The following is a 27,809-nucleotide window of genomic DNA, read 5'->3' as shown; positions in this document are numbered from 1 at the left end:
TTCTCCCCCCTCGCGACGTCACCATGTATATTTTATGGGATGAGTGTGTGTAAAGACTTTTTGGCCGAGCTGTATGGTGCCCCGTCACGAGTCAGCAGCGACGGGCTTACGTATCCCGACACGGCAGCAACTCGGCGCCACCGGCCGTTCGTTGACCTGTAATAATATGATACATAATTTATCCAGCCGTAACAGAAGAGGCCGGGCTTCTCAAAATGGATCTTGATGGTAAATTATTCAAAGCTCAGATGATGATTGAGTGTTAAAAAGGTAAAAATAGCGTTTGTTTTGAATTGAGGTCACAAAAGCAAAAAGTAAAAAAAGAAGAAAAGAAAAGAAAAAATCTAACCGCTCCACATTCCAGTTAGTTCCAGCCATTCCAGGAATAGCGCGTCATTTCGTCTACCTTACTGACAACTCGATTCTAGGAACATTGGAATTCTTTTTTGTCCTGGTAATGACCTTTGCAGAACTCGTGAGAATGATGGGTGCCGCATGCCAGGTAGAGGCAATAGAGACAAGAGATAAAATTTGAGGGCTAACTGGTTACTTTTTTTGTCTCCCAACGAGAGAAAGAGTCAGGTTAAGAATGACGCAATAGAAGAAAGACTGGGAGAGGATGCGGTTAGATCTTCTTTTTATATTGAGGAACACTGGCTTAGGACAACAAAAAAGCTATAAAAAAAATATAAAAACTTGCCAGATCTAAATAACAGATAGGGGAAACTGATTGATAAGTAGGTAATGCATTCCTTCCAGCGAAAGAAAGTGGAACAAGAGGAGAAACAACAGGAAGACAGAAAGCAAGGAGAAAGCTGGGGTTATATAATGGCGTGCTAGATGGAGATAACAGAGAGATATGGTGATATACAAGGCTAAGTAATTACTGTTCCCCTTCCAGAGAGAGAAAAAAAAATGAAGGTAGCGGAATGAACCAAGAAAACAAGGAGTCATGATTTATGGCGCGATAAAAAAATAAATAAAAAAAAAAGTCAAAAGTGAATGCTAATTGTACTTTCAACACGAATAAGAAAAGAAGAATTAAAGATGATTAAGACAGGACTGAAGAGGGTAACGTAAGGTAGAGGCCGGTACTCAGAAGCGCTTTGGTTTTTCATCACAACTATTTTCCAAGGCCACAGAGATGACTAACCGGGTTCCCAAGACTGTATCACTTGTCAATAATGTATACATATTATTAAGCTGCCACTAGAACCGTACAAACACACTTAAATATCCGTGTACCTTCAACTAGAGCATTTGCAAAGTAGTGGAGGTGTTTTCAGAGGTGTTCCAGAATACGGTCCAGAGGGGTGAGGGAGTAGAGGAGCGAGGATAGAGAGGAGGAGGAAGAGGTGGAGCGGTGATAGGTCAATGGTGTTTGCAGTCTGTATCGGTGGGTGATATAGAGTCGAGGGATTGTCGATTTGGCGCGCTGGATGCATAGAAAATGGAACTAAAAAATGTAAGGGATTTGATGGATAAGCTTCATCTCTCTCTCTCTCTCTCTCTCTCTCTCTCTCTCTCTCTCTCTCTCTCTCTCTCTCTCTCTCTCTCTCCTTTGACCCGTAATGAGTTCCTTCACCTGGATGGTATACCTCTCACGACAGTTGCAGCCAGGTACACACGCAAAGTACGCTAGAGGATACAGGTAACAGTCTGTATATGTATTACGTTGTGTACACGCAGGAGTACGTTTTGTGTTCGCGGAAGAAAAGAAAACCAGGTAACGAGAGAGAGAGAGAGAGAGAGAGAGAGAGAGAGAGAGAGAGAGAGAGAGAGAGAGAGAGAGAGAGAGAGAGACTAACTGCCCATTAATATTACTAGTCATGCATACGGAAACAAAACCGTTCTCTCGTTCCTTAAATGTCCACCAGGTAACACTTTAACACACACACACACACACGCACACACACACCTGTAGTAATGCAATGTGTGACATACAGAGCCATTACCACTCCCTAATTTGACAGGTAAATGATCACACCCTCACCTGCATTTACTGTCATGAGGGAGACTCGGGAAATGGTCCTTTATCATCTGCTTTTATAATTATCGTAAAGAAGGATGATTGTTGTAAACACGTGGAAGTTTTTTTTTTTTTTTTTTTTTTTTTTTAATAAGTTGGAGAGTTTTGGTTATGTTGTTGGTTGGCTTGTTTGTTGTCTATCTTTATGACTGATCATGCGTACTAACTTACATACGCAATAGTTTGTGCCATATTTTAGTTAGTTTCATCAGTTTGTTAGTTTCCTATCTTTACAAAACTATCTTCACAAACTACCTTCCTGCACTTCTACATCTCCACAACTCCTGCCTGGGATACAGCACCACTCATCTCATAACAGCCCACACTACCTTCCCGCATCCCCCCCCTACACTTCTATCTGCCTAGCCTGGGGTGCAGCATCACTCATCTTCCAACTCCCACACTACCTTCCCGCACCCGTTTTACTTATATCTTTGTTAACCCTTTGATTACTATTTGGTACATCTTTCCTTGATCACTCTGAGACACCTTTACTTCTTCTACAGCCACTGCCAATCTTTAAACTGGATAGAAATTGCAAAATCTATTCTTTTTGATCCCTTTCTTTCTTGTAAATGCTTATAAAGATTTCATACATTACTTCTGGTGCTGTTGATAATCTCATATCATCGTGAAAGTATCACAGTCTCATGGACCACCCCACTAAACCCCAGGATCTTAGCAGCACAGCTGGCCACATATTTCCACAGCAAGCCTTGACAGAGTATTGATTTAGATTTCACCAATTCCCATTTCCAGTCTTAACATTATACAAAAGGAGACTGATTACTGCATCAGTGTGTACCTACATTCCAGATAAAGACTAAAGGAGATGAACTGATATTAGTTATTACCATTTTTTTTTTTCATATTTTATTAAGACCTTACATACAAAACAATAATTATTTTCATACATAGCCACTCAGAGATTTTTGTAGTCTTTGCCTCCAGTTGTGAAATGCTGGACAATATGATGGGGGAATGATTATTGCTTGGACTCGTTTTGAGAATTACTGTTGTTGAATTGATTGAGGAACATGCCTTATGGAAAGTACCATTGCTGCTGTTTCTGGATGTGTCAAAATGCACTCCTGAGCTACTCTGATGGAAAAAGGCCAATGTTTGTGCTGAAATTATGTAACTGTGAATGAGAATGGCTATTTTGTTCCCCCTTTGCAGTCTGGCATGGCAGACTCTGTGTGAGGCAAGCAACAAACACCAGAAAGATCAATTACATACAGCCTCATATATGTACACAACTCTCACACACTGCAACTACCTGTCCCAGTCCAATAATGTGGTTGTAAGAAAAATATCCACTAACATTCTGCTAGGGGGTGCAAAATCTTTTGTAGTATGTAAAGCTGAACAAGAAATATTCCTCAATATTCAACCTCCCTCCCAAATTTGGAATATCCAAAGCTAAACAAACCCAAAAGAAAGGGAAAAAAAAAAGCTACGCTAATTGTACAGTAGAAGCAAATGCAATTCAGAATACATCTCGACTCCACTGGCTCCGGCCGATGTTTACCCCAAAAAACACCAACCCAACTTTCACAGTGCTATTGACAGACTGACTGACCACTTGTGAATAACATGTCCTACAATAACTAAACCTACTTGGAGACACAAACAGTTTAAACAGTTTAAGTTAAAAGATCTTTAGATATTATATGTTCAATCAACATAACAATATTGCATGGCATCATTAACCAGGGATCTTATATATTTTGTATGAAATACTTGTAGATATACATTACCCAGAAAATGTGAGGTCAAATTCAGTCTCATCTGTATTTGTTATTGAATTTGATTTCCCAACAGTCAAGATGAACACCAGTTCCTCAGAGGCCAGGATTCGTGCAATCTGAGGGAAATTTCACTTCATACTTTTCTCCTGAGGAACTGAAGCCCCTACAATAAGTACAATATAAAGGACATGAAATTTTACTAGACAAGAGGAGACAGATACTGTTTAGTGATACTTATGGTATGTCGCTCTCAGAAGGAAAGAATTAGTTACAAGAAGTAGTACTAATAAGTTCAGTATAAAATCCAACCCATATAAACTTAATGAAAATAAGATTTCACACTCCACTAATCAGGAATCACTGATTGGTTTTTCATCTTTTTTCAATACCTTTAGTGTGTTCAACCTCCTGGAATATAAATTATCAGACTAATTTCAAGTGTCTGTAATACAAGAATGCCACAGTGATGACATATACAAAAGCTGCACTCAGTGTGACAGATCCTCAAGGCTTGCTGTAGCCACAGTCTTCAAACAGTTGGTAGATGCAGCTTAATGAACCTCGTCATTGCCAAGTCTTCTTTCACAAACCACTAACTTAGTAGGAAGCTTGGTTTCCTTTTTTGTCAGCAAAGAAGTTCTTTAATACCATAACCTGTCCCACAGTAATGACCAGGATGCCTAGGGTCTCCCCCACTGCCCAAAATAGCACTCGCTCATTAAGATCCTCAGCTCTCTTGCGGGACTGTGCCTCCCGCAGACGGTGGTGTGTCTGGTAGTCTATGACAGAATTTAAATCTTCATGTATCTTTTGTGAAGAGGATTCCATCTGCCAAAGAAAACTTTAATAAGTTCTATGAGCAAAAACTTATTTGATAAATCCAACAATGATCATTGTTAATTTGTCCAAATGTTTTACTTCTAAATCTGTCTGAGAATAAAAAGTGAGCTTTTTTTTTTCCATGTAATACATGCTTCTTTTACAATAATACACATGACTATACAACTCTTTTAGTAAAGATTTCAAAATTGGACTTCAGACTTTTACATTATGGCTCCAATATATATATATATATATATATATATATATTATATATAATTTGAAGTATACCCCGCAGAATACAAAGAGCATCAACCATCATTACAAAAGGGATCTGTATGATGTTAAATATACAATACTCTTTTGAAAAGTAAAGCTTCAAAATAGTGTTAAGGTATAAAAGGAAATGAAGGGTCTCTTGTAAAACATAAGCCTTTCTCTGTGAAGCTTCTTTATAGTGTACAGTCCCCTCTACTTCCACTTTCATAACTTAGCACTGCCAAGGTGTGAATCAGTTGCCTGCTGTGAACTGCCTGCTTCAACTCACATCTGAAACAAATCCCATCAATCGCTCCATCATTCTCCCACTTACTCATACTGACTGGGATGTCTCAGATATGAGTTAAATCATTAAGGGTGGTTGACAGGAGGCAATTCACATATTCACACAAGAGAAGGCAACTGTAAGATTGCACTCATAAGTTGTGTCCTGTTTCATAGCCATGATGAATTATATCCAGCTCAGGTTTGCATGTTTGAACAACGGTGCATTGTGAGGAGAGTGTGAGGATGCCAGCAAGGAGGGAGGGTAGGAGAGGGAGTCCCTCCCCCCACACTGGCACCTCACACTCCTCCCTCATAAGGCACAGCTGTTCAAACCTTTAAACCTGAGCTGATGATTCATCATGGAGACAAAGCAGGCCACAACTTATGGTCATGACAATACATACATAAAGCAGGAACAAGAGGCTCACCTGAGTCATGGCAGTGAAGTGTTCTCCGACCCCAGGGAGCTGCGGCTCATCCCCAACTTGAAAATCTACATAGATAAGTTTATGGCTAAAGGTGGAGAACTCATTACTGAAGCACACCTGAAAGAAAGGACAATAAAGTAATATAAGAACATAAAAGCACAAGAAAATAAGGGAAGCTGCAAGAAGCCATCAGGCCTACATGTGGCAGTCCCTGTATGAAACATATCTATTTCCACCTATCATCCCCATTCATAAATATGTGTAGTCTACTTTTAAAGTTCTCTGACTCCACACTAACAACCTTTATATGTTCTTTATATTCCTGTGAAGCATATATTTATTTTTTCTGACATCTTTTTCTTAAATCTCCCTTAAGGCACGGCCATGAACTGTGCTTCACTTGACAATCTGTCCAGTGCTCACATTGACTGGTTGAGCTCAGTGACATCATCCATAGTTAACTTTTCCTGCCAGCAAAGCAAAGCCTCCCACATTTGGAGGTTAGTTGGGTTAAGTTAGGTTAGGTTAAGGTTAGGTTAAGTTAGGTTAATAATATTGGTGGGGGTGGGGAGTCAAAGGTTTTCAACCCATTACGAGTTAGAAGGAAAAGTAAGGTCAAGTTAATAACCCTATCATGGAACTGATGAGAACAGAGTAGCTCCTACAAGGAAATTAAATAAATAATCATGTTTGAGGGGTGGGAGATGGAAAAAAACAGGCATGTTCAACAAATCACAACACATACTAGACAAATCACCAACGTATGTAAAGGCCTGTCACAACACAAAAAAAGCACTGCCAAAATAAAAAGTAGAGATTAAACATCATTCCCATAGCAGGGAGTACCTGGTAGGTGCCGGTGGTTTCTGGGGTGAACTGGAACTGCCCATATTGCTGCTTGATTTCCCGGTAGAGGATCTGCCGGGAGGGTCCTTCCAGCACCACATCCACATCATAGTGGCCGCCAGTGACGACCTGAAGGAAACTCAACGTTTAATTCATCCTGCCATATAATAATCTCGTGCTGACAAAACAAATCCATTTCCAAACTAAATCTAACAGCACACGTGACTTTCCCCCACCCATGGTTCACACAAGCCCTGAGCTGCCAAGGATGCCATTTAGCAAAGTAATGCCTGATTACTAATAAATACATGGATGGAAATGAAGCCCAACAATAACCTTCTGACTGTTTTAATAGTTCCTAAAAAGCACCAAGTAAAGAATAAGCATGAACTGGTTTCAGCTGCCCTACAACAGCTGTAGTGCCTATTAGAAGCACCACATCACTGCACAGGACTAAGCCAAAATAATCGTGATTTCTCAACGGAATTACACTTTTTAAAGGTAATTTCCCCGAAACATCCACGCCCGCTGCTACACGAGGAACATGACAGAACACCAACAGGAGCTTACATCTGGTCCACCACAGTGCTCCAGAAAGCTGAAAACTGGAGGACTGTAATATGAACACGTAACTTTATCTTGTCTAAATCCTTCCAGCGCCACCCACCTGGAACTCGAGGGAGGAAGCTGTGCCCTTCTCGATCTCCTCATAGAAGCACTCCTTAGCATTATCGGGGAGTTCAAAAGTAAGTTCCACCCCGGCGGCCCCAGCACACCAGCACACCACCCCCAATAATACCACCAGCCAGCCTCTCTCCATGTTTGTGTGTCTCGCGGCCCGCCTCCTCACTCCCCAGGCATCAGCTGAGCATAGTTAGTCCCGCACAGAGGCTGGAAAGCACGGTGTTGTCACTCCAGTACTCGGCGTCTTCTGCTAAAAGACGTGGCCGGAAACAAAATATAGGCCGCGTTCCGTCTCTTCCAGCACGTCACTTCAAGGGTCTCGGCCAATCAGAACGCCTGATGTGCGCCGCTGGCCAATCAGAACAGCGGACAAGTGGAGTCTTCTGATGGTTGTGAACGCGGCTGTGGTATTATTTCGGACCTGTCACTGTCCAAAGATGCTTTTTGTCAAATCATTATTGCGTTTTTTGGTGAAGGAAAATTTTCAAGTACATAATAATTTAAACTTGACTCTGTTCAGCTAATATTTTGTTTAAATGTATTGGAGTTTATTTACATGTAATGAAACTGACCAACTGATCAGTCCTATATGGATGTACCTTAAATTCATGCATTGGTACTCAGTTATACGAAAAATTCATTGCGCATAAACATTATAAATCGTTTGTGTTTGTCAGTCTTTTTTAGGGAAATACAAACGTTTGATAAGAAGAGATAAAAGTGCCAGGTGGCTTGGACAGGTAAACGATAAGGTCCGGCATGCAGGCAGTCACCAGGCGACAATTAGAATGTATTTTTACCACCATTCTAATACACAATTATTCGCTCGATACAGAAAGGATAAGTAAGATAACTTTGACTGTGTGTGTATTATAACTTTGCATGTTTCAAGAGTTTTGTAGTCTGGTCAAGTAGATAATGTTGCTAGCATGTTCTAGCGATGCATTTTAAGCCAGATCAGGATTGGGTTGAAGGAACGTTGCAAGTATCAGATAGTTGTATTGATTGGGAGATAACTATAATAACGAGATAAGCATGAGATGTATATTGCATGGATACTACACGTGCTGGTTTTGATTTTGCTTCGAAAGGAAAGTTTCCGGATGTTTCTTTTCTACAATAACTGCATATATAGATTAATTTACTTTAATAGGGTATCCACAACGATTACAGAACATTAATGTTATAAAAAAAATTGTATACAGAAACTACAGATCATTTCAATGTTCATTATTTCCATGAACTATGAAGAATAAGATACTACACTTTACTTCATCATCCATTACTCATTCACGAGATCTGTGTGCAGGGACCCATAAACTAAACATTTCCTCATTACCCTCACTTCATGATTCAGTATTTCACTTCCCACCACCATCACCAGTGAGCGCTCATTGACTCACGTGCAGTATGTGGCACCATTGCAAGGGGCGGTCACTGATCAGCTGAGCCGCGGCAGGAAGGTTGCGTCACTGCGGCACAATACCCGATAGGAGCAGGTGGGTGTCAGTGCTCCTACTTCAACAGACCGATATTTACCCGTTTTCGCGTATTTCACTTTAATTTAGCTATATCTACGCCTTATACCATTATATTATAGAACAGATATCCTTGGATTACTGGTCTGTAATGCCAAGATCGTGTATTCTCGTGGCATGACAAGAATATTGCAGTTATTTTTCATCATTCGACCTGTCTATATTTCTGTTAAAAATTCTGCTGTTTGTTCCGGTGTAGGTGTAGAAGTGTGTGGTAATAAATCTATCATTTGTGTTCAAGCGTTAGGAAACTGACATAAGTACGCTGATTGGTGAAAGTAGACGTAACTTTCCGGCACATGTAGGTTATGTACTTTTCAAGTATAATTTCCAACTAGGTGAAAGATATTGTAGGGTTTTGCCAGCAGTCTGGATTCTCCATAGTAAAAATCTTTCATGTACGTAAGTACACACTAATGTATGAAATATAAGGTAAATCACCTGGTAATTAGTGAACAATACCTGCAAGAATTAATTATATAATGGTCATGTTAAGACAGATTACATCATTGTTAGCTGTTACTGTAAGAATGAATTGCAGTTTGGTGACTAAATCACTTTTTTTATCTTAATTATTTATTTTATTTATTTATTTATTTATTTTATTTATTATAATTTCTTTCTTTCTTTCTTTTCAGTTTTATGTGGCATATCATGCTAAGTCAGCTGGATACAGTTAACTAAAGCTAAACAAGGTTCATCTTTCTTCATCAAAAGAAGAGCATTGGTTGCTAATTTAAGATGCCACTCCCTTATGAAATATAATTAATTTATCATCTTTGATAAGAGTTTCCTGCAGATGTCCTCAGACTGAGATCACTAGCATACTTCAAGTTAACATATTTCCACCTTCTCATGTTTAGAAAAAAAAAAATAAGCAAGATGTACTGGATCATTTGCCTTTGGATGTAATTCTTTGTTAAATCAAGACTTCTTATTAATTTACAGTGGTTTTGATTTAATGAGAATATGCAGTCATGTGATAAAAATCACTTTGTTTATTGCAGGTGTTGTGTTTGTACTGAGGCACAATGGTTGAGATTTCAACTGTTGCTATTGGAATTCTTCTCTCCCTAGAGTTTGGCTATTTCTTGAAGGTCCTTGTTCATGGATTTGGTGCAAAGCTCTTCTTGAGTAAGATTCACCCTCTTAAATCTTCAAGAATATATGGTAATTATAACTTCCATCAGTTAGTGAAGATTTAGTTTTGTAGTTCAAAAACTTATTTTTGCCCTTAGTGTCATATAGATTAATTTTGTAGGACTGAGTGTAAGTAAATTAATTAAGTACTGTTTGCTAGATAATGTGCCATCCCTTCTGTATGGTCCCCTTCATGAGGTACCACCATAGTACAGTGGTTGCAAATTAAACATGTTGAGAAGCAAATATTAAAACAGTGAAAGTTAAGGAATAGTTATGATATAGAACATATGTAAGGATGGAGAATAGAAGATATTTGAAAGGAACATATCAATCAAGAAAGAAAGGATTGCTTCAAACAAGGAATGTGTGCACTTAAGCCTCAGATAAATACCTACATTTGTGTTGCATTTAGCATCTTACCAGTAATTCTGACATGGAAATATTAAAGAAGAAATGTGAGGTATTCATAATATAAAAGTGTATAAATATCTTGTAAATTTAGCTGAGCTTTTAATAAAGAATTAAAGTAGGACTTTTGACCTTGATGCTATTTTGTTAAATCTCTTTCCTTGGGTGGTTAATGGGCCACCAGTTGTCTCTGTAACTGAGTGACTGGTTAAAGCAATCACTTAGCAGTTTCCCAGCTAAATAAAACATTTTTGTTAAGACTTCTAAGCTAAAGATAAATAGTATCCCACATTCACAACTTGCTAGTCTCAGAATTAAAAAAGCATGGCAACTCTTTCAAATGCTCACATTTTACACTTCTTTACATTATTTTAATTGCAGAAAAAAAAAAAAATGTAGCTAAACTACATGCATTACTTGGAGAAGTAATATGAAGGTGATGTGTATGCTTCTGAGATTATGCAGGTTATCAGAGGAGAGAGACACAGCAGTTACTTTTGTACTTTGTTTTGTGGGCGGCATTCATTTCAGCTGAAGGTGGAGTAAACATGGAGCTGGTCCATACCACTGTTTGGTCATAGCATGACTTGTACAACCACGTTAATTGTAATATGGATCTTGCATATCTTGCTGCATTCCCAGCACAAAAAATCTTAAATATCTTTTTTAGAAATACAAAAATATCAGTGGTATTAAGTTTTGAAAACCAATGTCTTCCCCAAAGCAAAAATAGAATACCATGGGTGTCAGTTTTTGCTCTACACTTGTAACTTCTATGTAAACAACTTTACTTGTAGTATGACTAGGAAAAACATGACTCCAAGACAGCTTGTTTAACCACCAGGAATATGTACAACACGTGACATTGACTTCATGCTGAATCACATCAACAATGGACGCTATATACGGGCAATGGACTTTGGGAGGCTGGACCACTGTATCCGATCTGGCATCTTCAAGTCTGTCTCCAAGAGTGGTGCCACACTGCTTGTGGCTGCAACCACTATAAGATATCGCAAGCCTGTGTACCTCTTTGTGCCATACAGACTTCAGTCACAAGTAAGCACAAACCATAGATTTCTTAGGAATAGTTCCACTTACATAAAGTAGAGAGAGACTTATGACCTGCTTTTTCTAAGAATTTATACTGAACCATTGACTTGTTGGCTTCTAGATGCTATAGGCTTCCTTTTGAAGGATTCCTTGGTTTGTGATATAAACTTATGCCACTTGATCATCTAAAAATTATTACTTTAATTAATAAATCAATTGATATGTCACTGACTGATTTGATTGTAACAGATCGTGTATTGGGATGACAAGAACATGTACTACCGTCAAGACTTTATAACTCTTCACGACAACTTTGTACGGGCAACAGCCTACGTCAAGCTTGCAGTGTTAGGCTCACAACCAGAGGAGCTGCTGTTAGCAGTGACTCGAGAGAACATTGCCTTACCTGAAGCACCTGATGATCTCCTTTCTTGGATAGAGTACAATAGACAAAGTAGTCAGAATCTCAAAAAGTCACTATAAGCAATTTACTGTATTGTTCATGGAGCCAATAATACTGATTACTGTGATATACTATAGGTATAGCAGATATAATACATGTGATTAACTTGATTGGCTCCAGTAGCTTCCTAGTATGATCTCCAGGTGTTAAGTACAAGTACCATAGCATTAGTGATGTGTAAATGACTGATAGACATTGGTCCATGAAGATCACAAAACAAATTATAATTTTTAAGAATTAACATTTGCCTAAGATATATGATCTGATGCCATAATTCAAAACATAAGATAAAGAAGGTGTTCCTGCCATACATTTGGAATCTCACAGCCACAAGCCTAAGACACTCTCAGGGTGACAAAATTTGCCAGTTGTAATAGGTCTTAAGAATAATGATCTGCTTGACACAAGGGATGAGATCAATTAATGATTGTCTGAATTATTATTCTCTGAAGAGCTAGATATGATTAAGCACTGAAGATGAAGGATTCATCAGTATTGCATTGGAATTTAGTGATTGTGATGAGTGTTGAAGCTGGATGTATGAAAACAATATATATATTCAGTGTAGTATGACTACTTACATGAGTTGCTACCCATATCTGTATGTTAGAATGAGGTTCCCCCTTGAAAGAGCATAACAGAAAGAGGCTTCTGGCTTTGTCTTATTGTAGGAATAAGAATAGAGAGGAGGAACCACCATTCCCCTTGCTCCGTCCTTTTCAGTCACCTTTTCTGACACAAAGGGAACACAGTGGCTGTATTCTTTCTTCCTTCTCATTGTGGAATGTGCAGCCAGGCAGTGTTCCCTTATGTCTCTTTCTCTCACTTGCACAAATCATCCAGTTTTGTTACTTTCTCATCAGTTTCCTTGGAGCTGAGTGTGCATTTACCTGGCTTTATTGTTATTTATTTATTCATCTATATTTATAAACATATTTATTTGCTAAAATAGTAAAAACCAATAAATATTAAGTGTATCTGCAAATGTTTGGTATATACATTATCAGTACAGTATATTGTGTGTACTGTGTTATCCAGAGATGCACAATTCACATAATGATATGTCCCATTAAGCGGTAATACTTGCTTTGCCACATGAACTTCCTTCAGGAGTGGAATACCCCAGTACAGGTAATGAAATATTGCATTTGTGATCATGCATGATTTCATTCAAGAAACATGCATTTCAGATCTTTTGGAAACCAGACTTTCAGGTACAAGATATTTCTTGTCCCTGTAAGCTACATCTGTTCATGTGCTTTTGAGTACATGCATTTGCTTTTCTGTGCTGTGTTTGACTGTTCATGTGGTTAAATTTTCTTGAATTTCCATCTAAGAAAATAGCTGAAACATAAGAGTCTCTCTCTCTCTCTCTCTCTCTCTCTCTCTCTCTCTCTCTCTCTCTCTCTCTCTCTCTCTCTTTGAACACTCCTTTTTCCATTTCAAAGGGGGTCATTTTTTTCACTACATCTGGGCATGATCTGCCAACGTTAGTACTAAGTACTCACGGATTCGATTATTCAGCATGGCGGATCCGCAGGACTGGTCTGAACAGTACTTGAGGTGGGTCATAGTATACCACACCCTCTAAGAAATTGTCCTTCCGTTCATACCTCCCCCGTGCATCATTTAATGAAATTCCCTTCCAGATTTTATAGATAAAAAGATCAAGAAAAACTTTTTTTTTTTTTAATGGAGTATAAATCAAATACTATAGTGAGATACTTGAGACTGTTCACTGAGTGTTCATTTACTGTAGATCTTAAATTCTTGGCTGAATGCATGCCAGTGCACAACGTGGGTCCCCTTCAGCGTTCAGCCTATTTATTTGGTCCTGACAACAACAAGCATGTCAAAGGCAACTTCACGAAGATATATGGATCCGAACATTGTTACAATTGGAAGAGCACGGTGTGAAATCATAGGGTAAAGAGCTAGGGAGGTCCTCACCAATAAATTTTAGGCTGCTTTTTTTTTATGTAATTATAACAACAGAGATCAAGCAAACGTCTGCAGCCTTAAATGAATAAACGTGAAATTGTCACAATGTATACAGAAGACTGAGAGAGAAAAGGTTCACCGGTCACCGACGAGCAGTACGCGCTGTTGTGCTACACCACTCCCGTGACGCGGTGCGATTTGGCGCAACAGCACGACCCCGGCCAGACGATTAGTCGATCACTTGACCCGCGGTGCTCGTGAGGGGAGACTGGCCATAATTGGACCCGTGAGGCACTCTCGCTTATGTCCGCAATACATTAATACAAAAGTAGGTAAGAAATTATGAATATAATAAAACATATTTCTTCTTAAAGCATAGTCTGTTATGTTTATCTTTTTTGGGGGGCCTTTGATAGGAAGTTAATCAAAATTATTTGCAAACGATTTTGAGTTGTTAGGTGGAGTGAAATGGGTATGTAGGGAGTAAGGAAATGACAAGCTACCATGGTGTATGTGTAACACAATATGAAGCCTATTCAGATTCATGATTGGTTGTTTCAGTGATGGTGTGTAATTGCTTATATGTAATTTTGTCCAATTAGTAAAAAAAAAAAAAAATAATAACAATAATAATAATAATAAAATAAAATAACTTTCACTTACTAATATTTAGACACACTTAAATTCTAAACCTTTTTTTTTTATGCACACAATGAAGGTATCATCAGTGAAATTATTGAACTGCTTGAATATAAAGCTAACCGTCAGATGAAAATGCTAATGTTATTTCAATATTATCTCTAAAATAACATACAGTTAATAAATAGTGAACATTCCAGGAATACAAGGAGTATTGTAATGGATTCTACAGAGACACAAGTGAATTTTCCCAGAGATAAGAGCGAGGATACACTGTTGAAGTCTCTAGACAGGCTGGAATTAAAATATGAAGTGGCATTGCAAGAGTGGCAGCAGATCTCGGTGAGTGCATCCTTTGTTTTGTCCTTTGTGTTAGGTGAGCCAAACGTGTTGGTATGGGGGAGGCGGGGTTGTGTACACGTGTTCCCTGCAGTAATTGAACCATCAGTAAAAAGCTGTGAGTGGAGCTGATCTTGGGAGCTAGCTGGGACACTGGCAATTTCCTTTTAGCAGACCCATCGTACCACTGAGAACAGTAAACTACTACGGTAAGCATGTCACTTCAGCAGAGTTGTTTCTTAGAATAATAATAATTATAAACCCATCAGGTTACCAGTTGAAATGTATGGAAAAGTTTAACGTTTTACAATATGTGTATGTTGTCATTACTGTTATGGATTATTCTCTCTTGATAGAAAGTGATTCAGGAGAAGGATGATCCGCAGCCCCTTGGAAGAAGCAAGCACCTTCCCAAGCGACTTCCAAAATTGGCAAGTATGCATGCCTTGTGGTAACAATTAGGGTGCTGGCTTCAAGCAGTCATGCTATAACAGCACTGCATTTTGTCTATTTTTTATTATACTTTCATGCACAAAGTGAGTCATGCCATTAAGGCTATACGATATATTAAAATACTGTAGTGTTACATGTATGTGGCATTACATGAATAAAAGCAGAAAAATGTTCAGGGACAGTAGGATATAAATGAATATAATGCACTATAACCTCACTCAATACATCTCATATTAATTTCTAGTTACAGTGTCAGTGACAATGTTACTTATCTTTTTGTTTATGATGTACCTATATATGGCTCAGCTGTGTGATAAGTAAAAGGGATGACTCCTTTATTGAAATATCACTTGGCTGTGCTTGATATTTTATGCTCATCTGTTTATGTATGTGATACTTTAGGCTACTCTGAGTGACATCAATGGGAGCTTGCCAGGTGAGCCAGCTATTAGGATGAAGCTTGTGAAGGTAGTGAGTCAGTGCAGGATGCAGGAGATGCAGGTCAGGGCACTGGAACAGACTTTGGAAAACCACACAAAGAAGCTGGCAAATGAGAAAAAACAACAGCTCCATTTACAACAGCAACTCCAAACTGTTTTACATGAGAAAGAAGAGGCACAGGAATTAACACAAAAAATAAAGGCAAATTTACAGAGGGAAGCACCTCTTGCTGAAACTGCTGAGAGGTAAAATGTGTTGTGTGTATTTATTGACTTGTAGGATTTATAGGATTTGATAGGATTTATAGGATTTGATTTTACCATGTGTTGTCCCTTGTCTTTATCCAGTATTTTTATCCATTACAGTATAGTCTCAAAGTTTTGGATATTTCTTGCAAATGCTGCCTCTGTTATCCAATTCACTCTTAACATCAATATTTTTATGTATCTGGGAAGCTTGATTTCTTGTCATCATTTTAGCATCTAGTCTTTTTCACTTTATATCCATCACCTTGTTCTTCCATCATCCTGTTAGGACATCATTCTTGTCAGCATGATTTAATTTCCCTATTATTGTGCCCTCTCTTTTTCTTTCTTTTAGCTCTGTTAGCTTTATTTAATTTATTCTGTCTTTCTTTATGTTGTAACTGTGTCAGACTTTGCACCAATTTGGTGCAGATTTTTGTTTTCTCTCCAGTTTTACAGTTCTGTTAATAGTATAATAATGCTCCTTTGTATCAACAGGGCACTGGCAGAAAATGCAGAAAAATTAGCAAAGATAGATGAAGAAGTTATGAAGATAAGAGGAGAAGCCATAGACTTGGTGCAGATGCATCAGGTTAGAAATGAAGTGCAGGGACAGGTGGAGGCTTTGTGCAGCAGGGTCACTGAATTGGAGGAAAAGAAGACAGAAGCACTAGAGAGGATGAGGAGTTTGCTTGCAGAGGAAACCATGACTTCCCAAAATATGAAAGCTGCTGTCACAGAGGTCAGAATTATTCTCATTCTTATACTTTTCAAAAATTTGTGGTAAGCATGTACATTTCATGCTTCCTCAAGCCTCTACCCATAAATTTAATTCCTGCTTACTCAACTCTCTTTTGACCCTCCCACCTCTGTCAAAAATACTTATAGTATTCAGGCCATCATATGATGTTAAAGTATATAATTTCATTTGTCTTACAGGTATGCACTGAGCAGAAAGAACATGCAGTTGAGATGGATGAGAAGTATCATATTTTATGGTCCAATGTAGAGCAGCTGTTGGGGTGCTGTGACAAGTTCCTAGAGCTGACAATACCTGAAGTAGAGGCTCTCAAATTAGATGCTCATCAAGCTAATGAATCAGATAGAATACAGACATTTGTCTCCCACTCCCAGGTTGAAATTAGAGATGATCATTCAGAAGTTGTATCTGCAGAAGCTCAGTCTGATGTCAGTGAAGCACACTCTCCTGGCCAAGATGTAACTCACCATGAGGATTTTTCTCAAAGGGTGGAGTCACTTTCTATTAGTCTAATTGAAAGAGATTGTGATGATAACCATATTGTATCTGTGGATGATGGTAATCAGCTTGATAGTGAGAATACTGAAGTTCATTTAGAGCCCATCACAGATGAAGATCAGCATGAAAGAGATGCTGGTGCAGATAAGCAAGATTTGGAATTTGCTGAAGTCCAGTCTGTTGCAAAGCAAACAGAAATTCGGGTTAAACATCCACTTCCAAATCAGACTGAGGTTGATCCTAACACACATTCTACTTTAGAACTGCTCCTTGAGAGTCCTTCACCTGTTTTGACACAAAATGAGAGATCTTATAAAGTTACAAAAAACTCAACTTCACCTGAATTTAATGGAAATGATGTAACAGCTACTTCAGAAATTCAGTTAGAACATGATATTTCACATGCAGACACATCAGTAAATTTTGTAGAAGTGCAATGCTTTCCTTTTTCAAGTAGAAATCAGAAATGTTCTTCACTGAACAAAGAGTTGCTAATTACTGAGATTGTTCTTAATGGGGCTGTTCAAGCTAGCCTTTCTCCCACAATTGTTTCCCAGAATAACCAGACCATAGCAAATGAGGAAACTACTCCACAAGTCTGTAATACAGTAAGTACATGTACATTAACAAGCAACTTTTCCCAGCCCTGTGTATCACATGTGTCTGTTTCTTCAACACTTGACACACTATGTGTTGGCAGTCACATAGAAAGCAGAGCAGCAAATGAAAACACAATTCCTACACATACAGAGGAGAATCAGGCAGATGAGGTTTCTGCTTTGGCTCTTGAAGTAATGAAAAAGGGTGCAAACATAAAACAAATTGAAGGTTCACCTTCACTTTCTACACACCAAAAGAAAAGTGATAGTACAACATCAGCCTGTCAAGGGGAATGTATGCCAAACAGTACTATCATTTTTTCAACAGAGGAAGATTCTTCACAAGTATCTTCAGATAATGTTGCTCTGAATAATTTTCCTTCAGCCTCACAGACTTTCACCTCAACTATGGTAATGCCAAAAGAGTGTTTCTCTTTAACCAACAAACTGAGCACAACTGCTCCACTACATTTTACCAAAACAGAAGAAAGTATGGTTTTGCTCTCCTCAGAGAAGCAACATGAAGAAGCTGATGAGCTGCCTGATTTAGACAAACAAATTTCTTTTAGTATTTCTACAAATCTTGTATCAGACCAGATGGACAAGCAGCCTGCAAGCTCAGTTTCACAGATGAGAGAACATGAGACACTCTTAAGTGATTCTCTCCAGCAAGATGAAAGTTAGAAAAAAATATTAGAATGTGGTGATATATCAAAAACCAGATGTGTCACAAATGTAGGACTATTTATTTACCTACCAAAGAAGGAAGTAGCATCATCCATTTCCAAAATCTTGATGCCAGACTGTAAGATAAATCTCTGACCTTTCAGGTTTTAGTGGAAACTTGATAGGAAATAGATAATTGGAAAGGTCAGTGTAAGATGAAAGGAAGTTGCTAATTGATTGCCATGACTACATAGACTAAAGAAAAATAAGTTTTAGTCATATTGATAAGGAAAAGGACATTACTCAGAAGATTGGGAACATCAGAAGACCTACTAGATACTGTTGCATCTACCTTGACAAAATGTTTGTTTGTTTATTTTGTGTTCATTACTCTCATTCTCCAAATACTCTTGTAAATCCATGTTATGTTAGACATGGACTCTTGCAGAGATCAATAATGGTAATATAAGAGGTCGTTTTCTTCTTTTGTTTAATATTTCATCTCTTGAACCACTGAATAGTTTCTTATTTTTTTTTTTAGTTTCTTTTATACTTGTTTATTCATTTACTTGGTTTATCTTTTTTCATCTATTTTATTTTTATTTATATTTATTCATTTATTATTATTATTGTTATTATTTATTACTACTTTTTTTGCTATTACTATCATTGCAGTACTATCATCAGTTATTTTCATTATGTTAAATGAGTTTTCCGCAGAAAGGGAGATCTGTATTTTGCCATGGAGAATCTTAATTAAGTATAGCCTTGTAAGCGTTGATGGTCGTGAGCTAGGCCAGACAGAGTACCCTTCCCTTTGCATTTTGTTAGTATTTTTAACCAAATTAAGTGTCATAAGATACTGTAGGGAAAACACACTACCATGATAATGTATACTTGGTACATAATAGCTTGCCAATAAAGAAAACGCTGCCTCTATTGGCGCGATGAGGGTTATGTAACAGTAAAGACCATTCATCTGTAAAACCTTGGAATTTTATGATGCGCTGATTCAAACAACTCTTGCATTGTTATCACCAGCGTGGGTCTTTGTCCTCAGCCCATCAAAAGTCTAGGCAATTACATGAGCTGAATATACAACTCATTCTCCAAAGTCTTGTAAATCCATGCTATGTTAGATAAGGACTTGCAGATGGAGATCAATAATGGTAATATAAGAGGTCGTTTTCTTGTAACTGCTTACGGGTTCTCCACCAAACCTATTCGGTGTTAACAGGTTAACCACTTTTCCTCCACTCCCTGCCTAGCCACTCCTCACACTTCTCCGCTCTTTATCTATGTATTTATTCACTTATTTACTTATCTTTGTTTTTTTTTCAGTGGAGCCTACGTGAAAATATCTCACTTGCCTAAAAAAATAAAATCGTATAAAGAATTTTCGTAAGATTGGCCTATTCAATGCCAGAAGTGTCTTGACACGTCTCTCTTGAAACTCTAAATCTTAGGAAATGGAAAACAAATAACAAATAAACATGGAAATTTGGCAAATGGAATCATAAAGGGATCTTGTGTTTATATTAGTTGACGTAACGAGTTGTGACGCATTAGACGGGATTACGGTCATTACATGTGAAAGGGCAGGAGGGAGACGTGATGTGTGTGTGTGTGTGTGTGTGTGTGTGTGTAAAGGAAGAGTGAGAAGCAGATAAAAAAAAAATGAGGTTATGAGGGAATTGGCGTGGGATGGAAGACACTTAATTACTATCAAGGTAGTTTCATTATCGAAAGGTGACGTGACATCTTCATCCGTTGGTCAGGTCACGGAGATGCTGATCAAATGCTTCTAAGCTGTAACTGTGCTTTCTGTTGCTTCAAGGCACAAATAGCTGTCGTGTCAAAGTGCACGTAATATATTGCAGCTTCGCCCTCCTCCAAGCGGTAAAGTGAGGTAAAGTTGTTGAACGTATGGGTGTGTTGACTTTTTCGCTCTATCCACTAATATGTTCAGTGTTCCTTGCCTCAAGCTGTGTGCACACTGCCTGCAACTGTGTGAACTGAATGGTGATTTGATGTCACTGTTTGCCCACACTGCTGCTCCTTGTGTTATTGTGTTATCGCAAAGACCGCAAATAAGAGACAATAACAGCAGATGTAGATCATTGTATTGTCATTTATTTATATTGATCAACTTGTTTTTATGTTTGCCTGAAATATAAGCACATACATACACTACCGAATGACTGAACAAGTCTTCCACACGCTGACGACCACATTGTAGTACCAGTACGGTGATGGTTCATTGATATGTTTTGTTTCTTCACTCGTTTGTAATACATTGCACTATTTGGGTACTGCGGCTCATCCTGCCTTGGGTGTTGCAAGTGTAGGTGTTGTTTGTCTTGGTGAGGATCGTGTGTAGCTGACGGTGTGACGGTGGAGGCCCGGAGGGAGTGAATAGTCGAAGCCAATCCAGGAACGCTTCGAGGCTCCAAAGCGTGTCTCAGCCGATGTAAAGTCAGGCGTGCGTCTCATCCGTCTTTCATTTGGTCTCTGCTCATCGTCCAGGTAAGGTGGTAGTGTTGGTGGTGGTCTTGTCGAACGTTGGGATGTTTGAGTGGTTGGTGATCTATATTTTGAGGAAACAAAGTATTGTTATATATCTGATTTTAATATTCATTTCTTCGCAGTTCCGATATTCTACAGACGGCGAGTGAGGCAGCGTGTGGATGAGGGAGCTTGGCGTCCTAGCAGCAGTGACACCCTCACCAGGACGAGGAAGGTGAGACTACCGAGGGCACGTTTGGGTTGGGGTTTAGGCCAGTGCCGTGATGGATTAGGTAAGGGTGCGAGTGGTGGACACTATAGCTAGGTGGCGGAAGTGTCGGTGGGAGAATGAGGCACATCGAGATGCAGGTGACTAAATAGAATTGAATTTACAGAAAGTTGTTTATTGAAGATGGTCAGCTCAACCATTAATTCGCGGTGTTGATACGTTATTTAGCCATTTAGGGGGAGATTAGAAAACTGGCGGAGACGACACAGAACGCCCATAGCCGTTTTAACTAGAGATGAGATGTGAAGTTATAACTAAAGGACAGACTGAAGGTGTTCGGTGTATGAGGGGGACAGTTGTCATTAGAAAGGACGGGATAGTGATCTGGAAGCTTGTGTTGAGTTGGATGTATTGTTTTCGAGGCATTGAACAATACCAAGTTTGCTCTGCCTCAATCAAATTTTAGATATCCGAAGTCAGGTGTTCTGCGACTCCCCTACGTGAACTGTTCACTTCCTGAAGGGTTGGATGTCTTCGTAAAGACGTAGAAAAGTGCAGGGTGATATCACTGGCGTAGGAGTGGATAGGACAAGTTTGGTTTAGATAATTTATAATAGGAAGAGTGGGTGACTAGACAGAACCCTGAGGAACACCACTGTTAATAGATTTAGAAGAACAATGACCGTCTACCACAGCAGCAATAGAGCGGTCAGAAAGGAAACTTAGTATGAAGTTAGAAGGTTGAAAGCCGTAGGAGGATAGTTTAAAAATCAAGACTGTGCCAGCACAGACTATCAAGAACTTTTGATTTGTCTAAGGCAACAGCAAGAGTTTCACAAAGATCTCTAAGAGATGATCAAGACTCGGTGAGGAAAGCCAGATCACTAGTAGAGCGGGCTTGACAGAACCCATACTGGCGATCAGATAGGAGGTTATGAAGTGATAGACGTTAAGAAGCAATAGGACGGTAGTTAGAGGGATTTGAACTGTCACCCTATTTAGAAACAGGCTGAATGTAGGCAAACTTCCAGCGAGAAGGAAAGGTAGATCGAATTAAGTTTGACTAGGCAAGGTGCAAGCACAGAGGCAGTTTCGAAGAACAGTAAGAGGGACGACCATTTTTCAGGTCCGTAAGACTTATGAGGAGGAACTGGATAGTCATTATTAGATATCTAATAAGAGTTGAAAGTTTTTAGTATTGAAAGGCCCCTCACTGTGGCTCGGAGACGTGCGTGGCGAGTGGAAACTTTGGATTGGTGTAAAGGAGAGTTTTGTTCCAGAGTCGTGTAGTGTTGCACATGGTGTCCCCACTTGGTTTTAATTTTCTACTCGCTGACATTCCCCTCCTCCACTCCCCAAGAGTGGATTAGATTGCCTGGATGAAGAAAAAAATTTAAAGAAAGAGGCTTAACCGTGGGCTAGCAGTGGTTGTTGGGTGTTTTTAACTTGCGTACTTTTTGCAAGTGTTTTTAACTTGCGTACTTTTTGCAAATAATTTGCAAATAAACAATGTACCAGGAGGATTATACAAGCAGATTTTGTAGATATTTTATTTTGTAAATTGCGGTGGTTACATTTTGTTCCAAGGTTACATTGTCACTACTGGTGTGATTTTCAGTATCTCAGAATTTATGGTGGTGGTGATGTTTCTACATGTTATGGTGTCCACTAGGAGAGGGTAGGAGAAATGAATACTCCACTCTTAATCACACACAACAATCAGTACCTTTACAGACTTTGTATTATGGAACCTGGCCCCTGTCGCAGTCAGCCTCCCACAGCACCACCTCAACCCTGGCTCGGGACTTCACACACGCAGGCCGTCAGCCGCGTGCCCAAAGTCCAGGAGAGAGAAGGGTAGACTGGGAGGGCCACTCGCAACACCCACCTACCCTGGTTACACCAAAGCCTGGGACAGGATCTCACCGGGTCCCTGTAGTCTGCAGGCAGGGAGGAGATACGTCACCAGCTACGCACGGGCGGAGGACGGGGAGAAAGACGCAATCCAATAAGGCACCTCCCAGCAGTGGAGCTTAGATCTCCTAAGTCACATCCCGCGTTACGTGGGGCTCCCGCACGCTGGCGGTAGTGCGGCTCACCCGTCGCTGCAAGACGTGAGCGAACCTCTGCAGAAGCAAGCCAATGAAGCTCCTCATGCCCCGCCCCATCAGTGGGCACTCTAGACTTCCTTCTCGGCCCAGGAAAGGCACCTCCACTTCGGACTTATTTCCAGGTTGGCTGTCCACAGACAACTCGGCATACCTAAAGCACCTTCTCCACCGACGACTCAGCAGTTCTGTCGTCTCGGTACACCAAGGCAGACTTCCACTACAACCCCCTGAAACACCTGCTCCACGAGCCTTTCGATAACCGCAGCCCCCAAGCGAAAGGAGAAGGCGAACCACTGGACTCCATCCGTCACTGTCACATCAGTCGATACACAGAACCCGTGCCGTCATTCTTCGACGAAGAAACCACGGGTTGTCCGATATCCAATCACGGGCGGTGGCTGCCCCAGCTCATTTGGATAGCGTGCTTAACCAGAGACGTAAGCCCAGGTCCAACGTGGCTGAAGACGTTTAACATCCCTTCGCGCTAAATCCTCCATGTGGTGGGGTAACGTCCTCGTTGCGCCTTTCCCTTTGACCCCGAGGCGTAGCTCTGCTGCTCACTCGGCGCAGGCACGGGTATTTTAGGACAGTTACGTAGACCGGCCACATCTCCCGCAGGAAGGCCTGAAAAACAAAGCTGCCAGTATTTTGTTTGAATGGAGGAGACAACCTGACCAAGTTGAACTGCCAGTAGTGCGAGGAGAGAAGCAGAAAGACTTTATCCGTCTGCCTCGGTGCTACGGTGTTTGTTCCCTTCCATCAGCCAAGTCTTGCATGTTCCAGGATGATGATGGAAGGGAACACCGTAGCACTGAGGCAGACGGATGAAGTCTTCTGCTTCCCTCCGCGCACTACTACTTACTTACTGGCAGAAAATTTGGTTAGGTTGTCTGACGAGCTAATTAAAAAAAACTTTCGGATTGGCTGCTGAAGACTAACTAAAATATAGTGAAACTAAATAACATTTTGATTTAAAGAAATCTAAGTTTGGTTAATATAGTAAAACTAAATAACATTTTTATTTATTTTTTAAGTTTGGTTAATAGCAAATCCCTGTGTAGGTAGAGAGGGACAGATATCGTGGGTCGTGTATATTCGGTATCCTTTGTTTTTCCCTCCGGAAAAAAAAAAGCATTGGGTCAACTCCATTCTGGCGCTTTTCGCATGGCAATTTTTATGGTTACATTTCTACTACCTAGAAATGTAAATTGTCTCGTCACTAAGGAAACTACTCATAGAGCAAGCATGCGCCGTGTGCTGCCGAGTTCGTGTATTTAAAATTCAAGAAATTTAATTTCAAATGCTGTGTAATAATAAACATACCAAAAAATGAACCATTTGGATTAAAATCGTCGAAACTTGGGCAGGGTCAGCACCATCAGCACACTCCTCCCTACAGTATTTGACTTGCCAGTAATTTTGCCGGACCGTCCAACTGCAATATGCATTTATGGATACATTTTCTATTTCGTTTCTGCCATCAGACTTAAATGTTGTTACAAAGGTTATTGATGAAATTACACAATGCCACGACTGCCTTTTGTCAATGACTGTGCTCTCTAATCTAATTATAAAATCAATGAAATACTACTACAGTATGAGAAATGGAGTCGTGCATACACACACAGCAGTAGCTAATCAGTGCTGAGCTTAAACTTACTGACTTTTTATATTTATTTTTTCAGCTTGGGTGGTTCAGCTTCTCGTGAACAGATACGCATGTAAATAAAATGTACAAGAGCTAAAAATATGAATTAAATAAATAAATGCATTCCTTCTTTATGATAAAATAATACCAGCTATAAACAAGACTTTGGGAGACGTAATAATCACATCTGGGTATCACAACTGCACAGAGGGATCTTACCTTTTTGCTTTACAGTATTGCACATTCACATCACCATAATTTCAACATGCTGTGAAATATTTCGAAAACATCTGACACTAAACCAAAAAAAGTCCTGCGCATTTCCCTGTGAAGTACTCATTAACAGAAGACTGACTGCTGCTAATTGAAGGTAGCAATGTAAAAATATGAATATTAAAACCGAAGAGAAATAGCATAATGTGATGGAGTGGTGCCAGATTTAAGACACGAGTCAACTACAACATACTGAACAGAACATGGTGAGCGGGATGTGTAATGTGGTGTGAGAGATGGCTTAACACACGCAACGAATCCATGTGACACTTTGGATTCTGAACATCAGTCAAGTAAAAACAGACAAATCGTATGAATGCAGCTAGCCACGTAGGGAGGGAGGGAGACGGTTAATGGATAACACACACACACACACACGCAAGAACAATTTAAGCTGGAACTGAATTACCGTACTTTCAAGATCTTTGATGCAATGGCCATCGCGACTCTGAAACCGTGGGCCGCGGTTCGAATCCTGGTTCGGGCAGTTGTCGTACAGCTCACCCACTTCATCCTTCCTTCAGGTATGGAGCTCACCCACTTCATCCTTCCTTCAGGTATGGAGCTCACCCACTTCATCCTTCCTTCAGGTATGGAGCTCACCCACTTCATCCTTCCTTCAGGTATGGAGCTCACCCACTTCATCCTTCCTTCAGGTATGGAGCTCACCCACTTCATCCTTCCTTCAGGTATGGAGCTCACCCACTTCATCCTTCCTTCAGGTATGGAGCTCACCCACTTGTTCATCATTCCTTCAGCTATGGAGACGATAATTCGTGGAAATAAAAAATGGCTACCATACACCACAGGCTCGAAGGTTAGAGATGGAGATGAGTGCTTACAACTTTTAAAAGAATCATATAGGCAAAGAAAATGTAAACTTCAAAAGAACACGAAAAATTTTTTTTTTTTTTTTTTTCTCTCTCCCTAAGACACCGCAGCGTCAGCGAAAACTCCACCTGCCAAATAAACAGTCTGCCATGTAACAAATCCACAATTACCTCAATCTGCTGACTGACAAACTCCTAACAGCCACGTGCATAATCTCGTAAATCCCACGCAATGACTTCCTTACTGACACTTTACAGTCTCGACCATAACTGCCACTTTCTAGTAAAGGCTATTTTCAAGACATATCAGCTAACGATTTATCCTCTGTCAAGTATTCATCCCCCATGGCCAATCCCTCCCAAAATTGTAACGACCTCTTACCTACCGCGTAAAAAAAAAAGTACTTAAGTACTAATTCCAGCCTCACTATCCTTGTGAAAACCACCCATATCCATAAAAAAAAAATGGTATGTCAAGCCTTCACGCAATATGAGTGGCACCTTAACTGTTGCTCGTTCGTTCTCTCTCTCTCTCTCTCTCTCTCTCTCTCTCTCTCTCTCTCTCCCCCAAAACTCCTTACGGACACATTTTGGTGGAAGGTAGCACCTCGCGTCACAGGTGCTTAATATGCCACTTGCAGGTCTCGACACTATTACTTACGTTCCTAATGGAAACGTATTTAGTGAGGTAAGCCTCTTGCAACTGGCTTGGCAAGCTTTTTTTTTTTTTTTTGACATCGCATACTACACCTAATGTAATACTAAACTCTCTCCAGTCAACCAGCACGCTTTCATAGAGGTTTCTCGGTGGGATAAACTGCAACATTGCATATCTAACGTATGTTTCCATGATCACAACTAATATAACATTTATACAGCAGGAGTGTTATTCATAAAGAAAATAAATAAACAAAAAAAAAACAGTTTTACTCTCGAACGAAAGATTCAGCCTGTACCTTGCGGTCCTCTCTTGGCTGCTGAAGGCTGCTCTATGCCCCGTATTCAAACATGATATGCTGTCTCAAGACTATTTACCAAGGCCATAGATAATTAACAGGGTTCTCAAAAGTGCTTATCCTGTTAATGCAGAAACCTTAATGTAACTAAAATCGTACAATAACTCTTTTAAGAACCCGTAACTAACTAGGACCTCTTGAAAGTAGTCGGCGTGTGGCAAAATAGTGCTTCAGAATAATATGGTCCATACTGCCTCATGACCCCAATGCTTACTGAGCCAGTGGTGAACAAATTCTACTTATGTTTTCAAGGTAGAATACAAATACGGTTCAAGAAAGATACCTGCTATTAGGTGACGCTGCAACAGCAGCAACGACGCCATCTTGTCCAGCCGGCTGAAGTCTGCACCGTCACGATACTGAATCTCCTCAATATTACACTTCCTTTGCTATGTGGGGCACTTTGCACCTGTACCAGTGCCATCGTAAACGCCATGAAATTCGCAACAGGATCGTCTTCGTCAGAAAATGCTGCTATTCCTTCTCTTAAGAGTAGCAGAACTGATCACCGCTAGACGTGGCGATAGAGTGATAAAATGTCTGACGGTGACCCTTCTCTTCTCCACATGAAGTCACGTGATTGGTTGATTATTTTAACGAATTTTTTCATTGGCTGTGATGCATTTACCGCGCAGGCGCACTTCGTCACCATTAGAATCACTGGCTCGAAACCCATGTTCGAGCAAGATCTCCCTCGGATACCTCAACCCTTAATATTAAATTGGAAATACAGTGACGGCCAGACTTACAGGAAGTGATTGCTTCAACACAAATAACAGCTCCGAAACCACTGATTTGAGATGAAAAATCAGAGAGACAGCGTATTAGAATAATACTTTATGTAGCAACACGACTGAACTAGACTGCATGTGTGCAGGTATACCGGCGTGAAAGATGGGTGGACGAGC

General features: G+C 39.8%; 3 protein-coding genes and 1 long non-coding RNA gene across 9 annotated transcripts in view; 2 read left to right on the top strand and 2 right to left on the bottom strand.

Annotated features, from left to right (window-relative positions):
* Positions 1-12,685, top strand: part of LOC135106576 (protein THEM6-like) — a 50,567-nt gene extending 37,882 nt beyond the window's left edge. The window contains exons 1-5 of one of the 3 annotated variants that reach the window (XM_064015798.1): positions 8,507-8,602; positions 9,280-9,336; positions 9,649-9,811; positions 11,037-11,251; positions 11,495-12,685. In XM_064015798.1, coding sequence (XP_063871868.1) covers positions 9,673-9,811; positions 11,037-11,251; positions 11,495-11,728 — 588 coding nt within the window. In that variant the 5' untranslated portion in view covers positions 8,507-8,602; positions 9,280-9,336; positions 9,649-9,672 and the 3' untranslated portion in view covers positions 11,729-12,685. Of the gene's footprint in view, positions 1-8,458; positions 8,603-9,279; positions 9,337-9,648; positions 9,812-11,036; positions 11,252-11,494 lie in introns of those variants that run through there. The other 2 variants (XM_064015799.1, XM_064015800.1) reach the window with 2 other exon arrangements.
* LOC135106574 (transmembrane emp24 domain-containing protein 7-like) lies at positions 3,495-7,393 on the bottom strand. Its single transcript, XM_064015797.1, has 4 exons — positions 7,087-7,393; positions 6,420-6,548; positions 5,574-5,690; positions 3,495-4,608 (listed from the first exon to the last, which is right to left on the bottom strand). Exons 1-4 carry the CDS (start codon positions 7,237-7,239, stop codon positions 4,378-4,380), a joined length of 630 nt encoding a protein of 209 aa, XP_063871867.1. The 5' UTR covers positions 7,240-7,393; the 3' UTR covers positions 3,495-4,377.
* A 127-nt stretch (positions 12,686-12,812) lies between the features above and the next one.
* Positions 12,813-24,909, top strand: LOC135106571 (uncharacterized). 3 transcript variants are annotated; one of them, XR_010271367.1, is made up of 8 exons: positions 12,813-13,977; positions 14,489-14,630; positions 14,984-15,058; positions 15,483-15,766; positions 16,265-16,508; positions 16,706-20,815; positions 20,938-21,029; positions 24,820-24,909. XR_010271367.1 is itself a non-coding variant. In XM_064015792.1 (6 exons), exons 2-6 carry the CDS (start codon positions 14,508-14,510, stop codon positions 18,305-18,307), a joined length of 2,328 nt encoding a protein of 775 aa, XP_063871862.1. In that variant the 5' UTR covers positions 12,813-13,981; positions 14,489-14,507; the 3' UTR covers positions 18,308-18,770. The 3 variants fall into 3 exon arrangements, 2 of the variants coding, with proteins under 2 accessions (XP_063871862.1, XP_063871863.1); XM_064015792.1 differs by lacking the exons at positions 20,938-21,029; positions 24,820-24,909 and having other exon boundaries at positions 12,813-13,981; positions 16,706-18,770; XM_064015793.1 differs by lacking the exons at positions 12,813-13,977; positions 14,489-14,630; positions 20,938-21,029; positions 24,820-24,909 and adding an exon at positions 14,658-14,836 and having other exon boundaries at positions 16,706-18,770.
* Positions 23,167-27,646, bottom strand: LOC135106577 (uncharacterized). Of its 2 annotated transcripts, none has more exons than XR_010271371.1 (3): positions 27,185-27,646; positions 25,470-25,807; positions 23,167-24,569 (listed from the first exon to the last, which is right to left on the bottom strand). It is a non-coding gene; the product is annotated as an uncharacterized LOC135106577 (long non-coding RNA). The 2 variants fall into 2 exon arrangements; XR_010271370.1 differs by having other exon boundaries at positions 25,470-25,813; positions 27,185-27,644.
* Positions 27,647-27,809: the final 163 nt, after the last annotated feature.

This window comes from Scylla paramamosain, chromosome 13, assembly GCF_035594125.1.
Source record: "Scylla paramamosain isolate STU-SP2022 chromosome 13, ASM3559412v1, whole genome shotgun sequence".
Taxonomy (NCBI): domain Eukaryota; kingdom Metazoa; phylum Arthropoda; class Malacostraca; order Decapoda; family Portunidae; genus Scylla; species Scylla paramamosain.
Note: the sequence above shows the minus strand (reverse complement) of the source record. Positions and strands in the feature narration are given on the sequence as shown.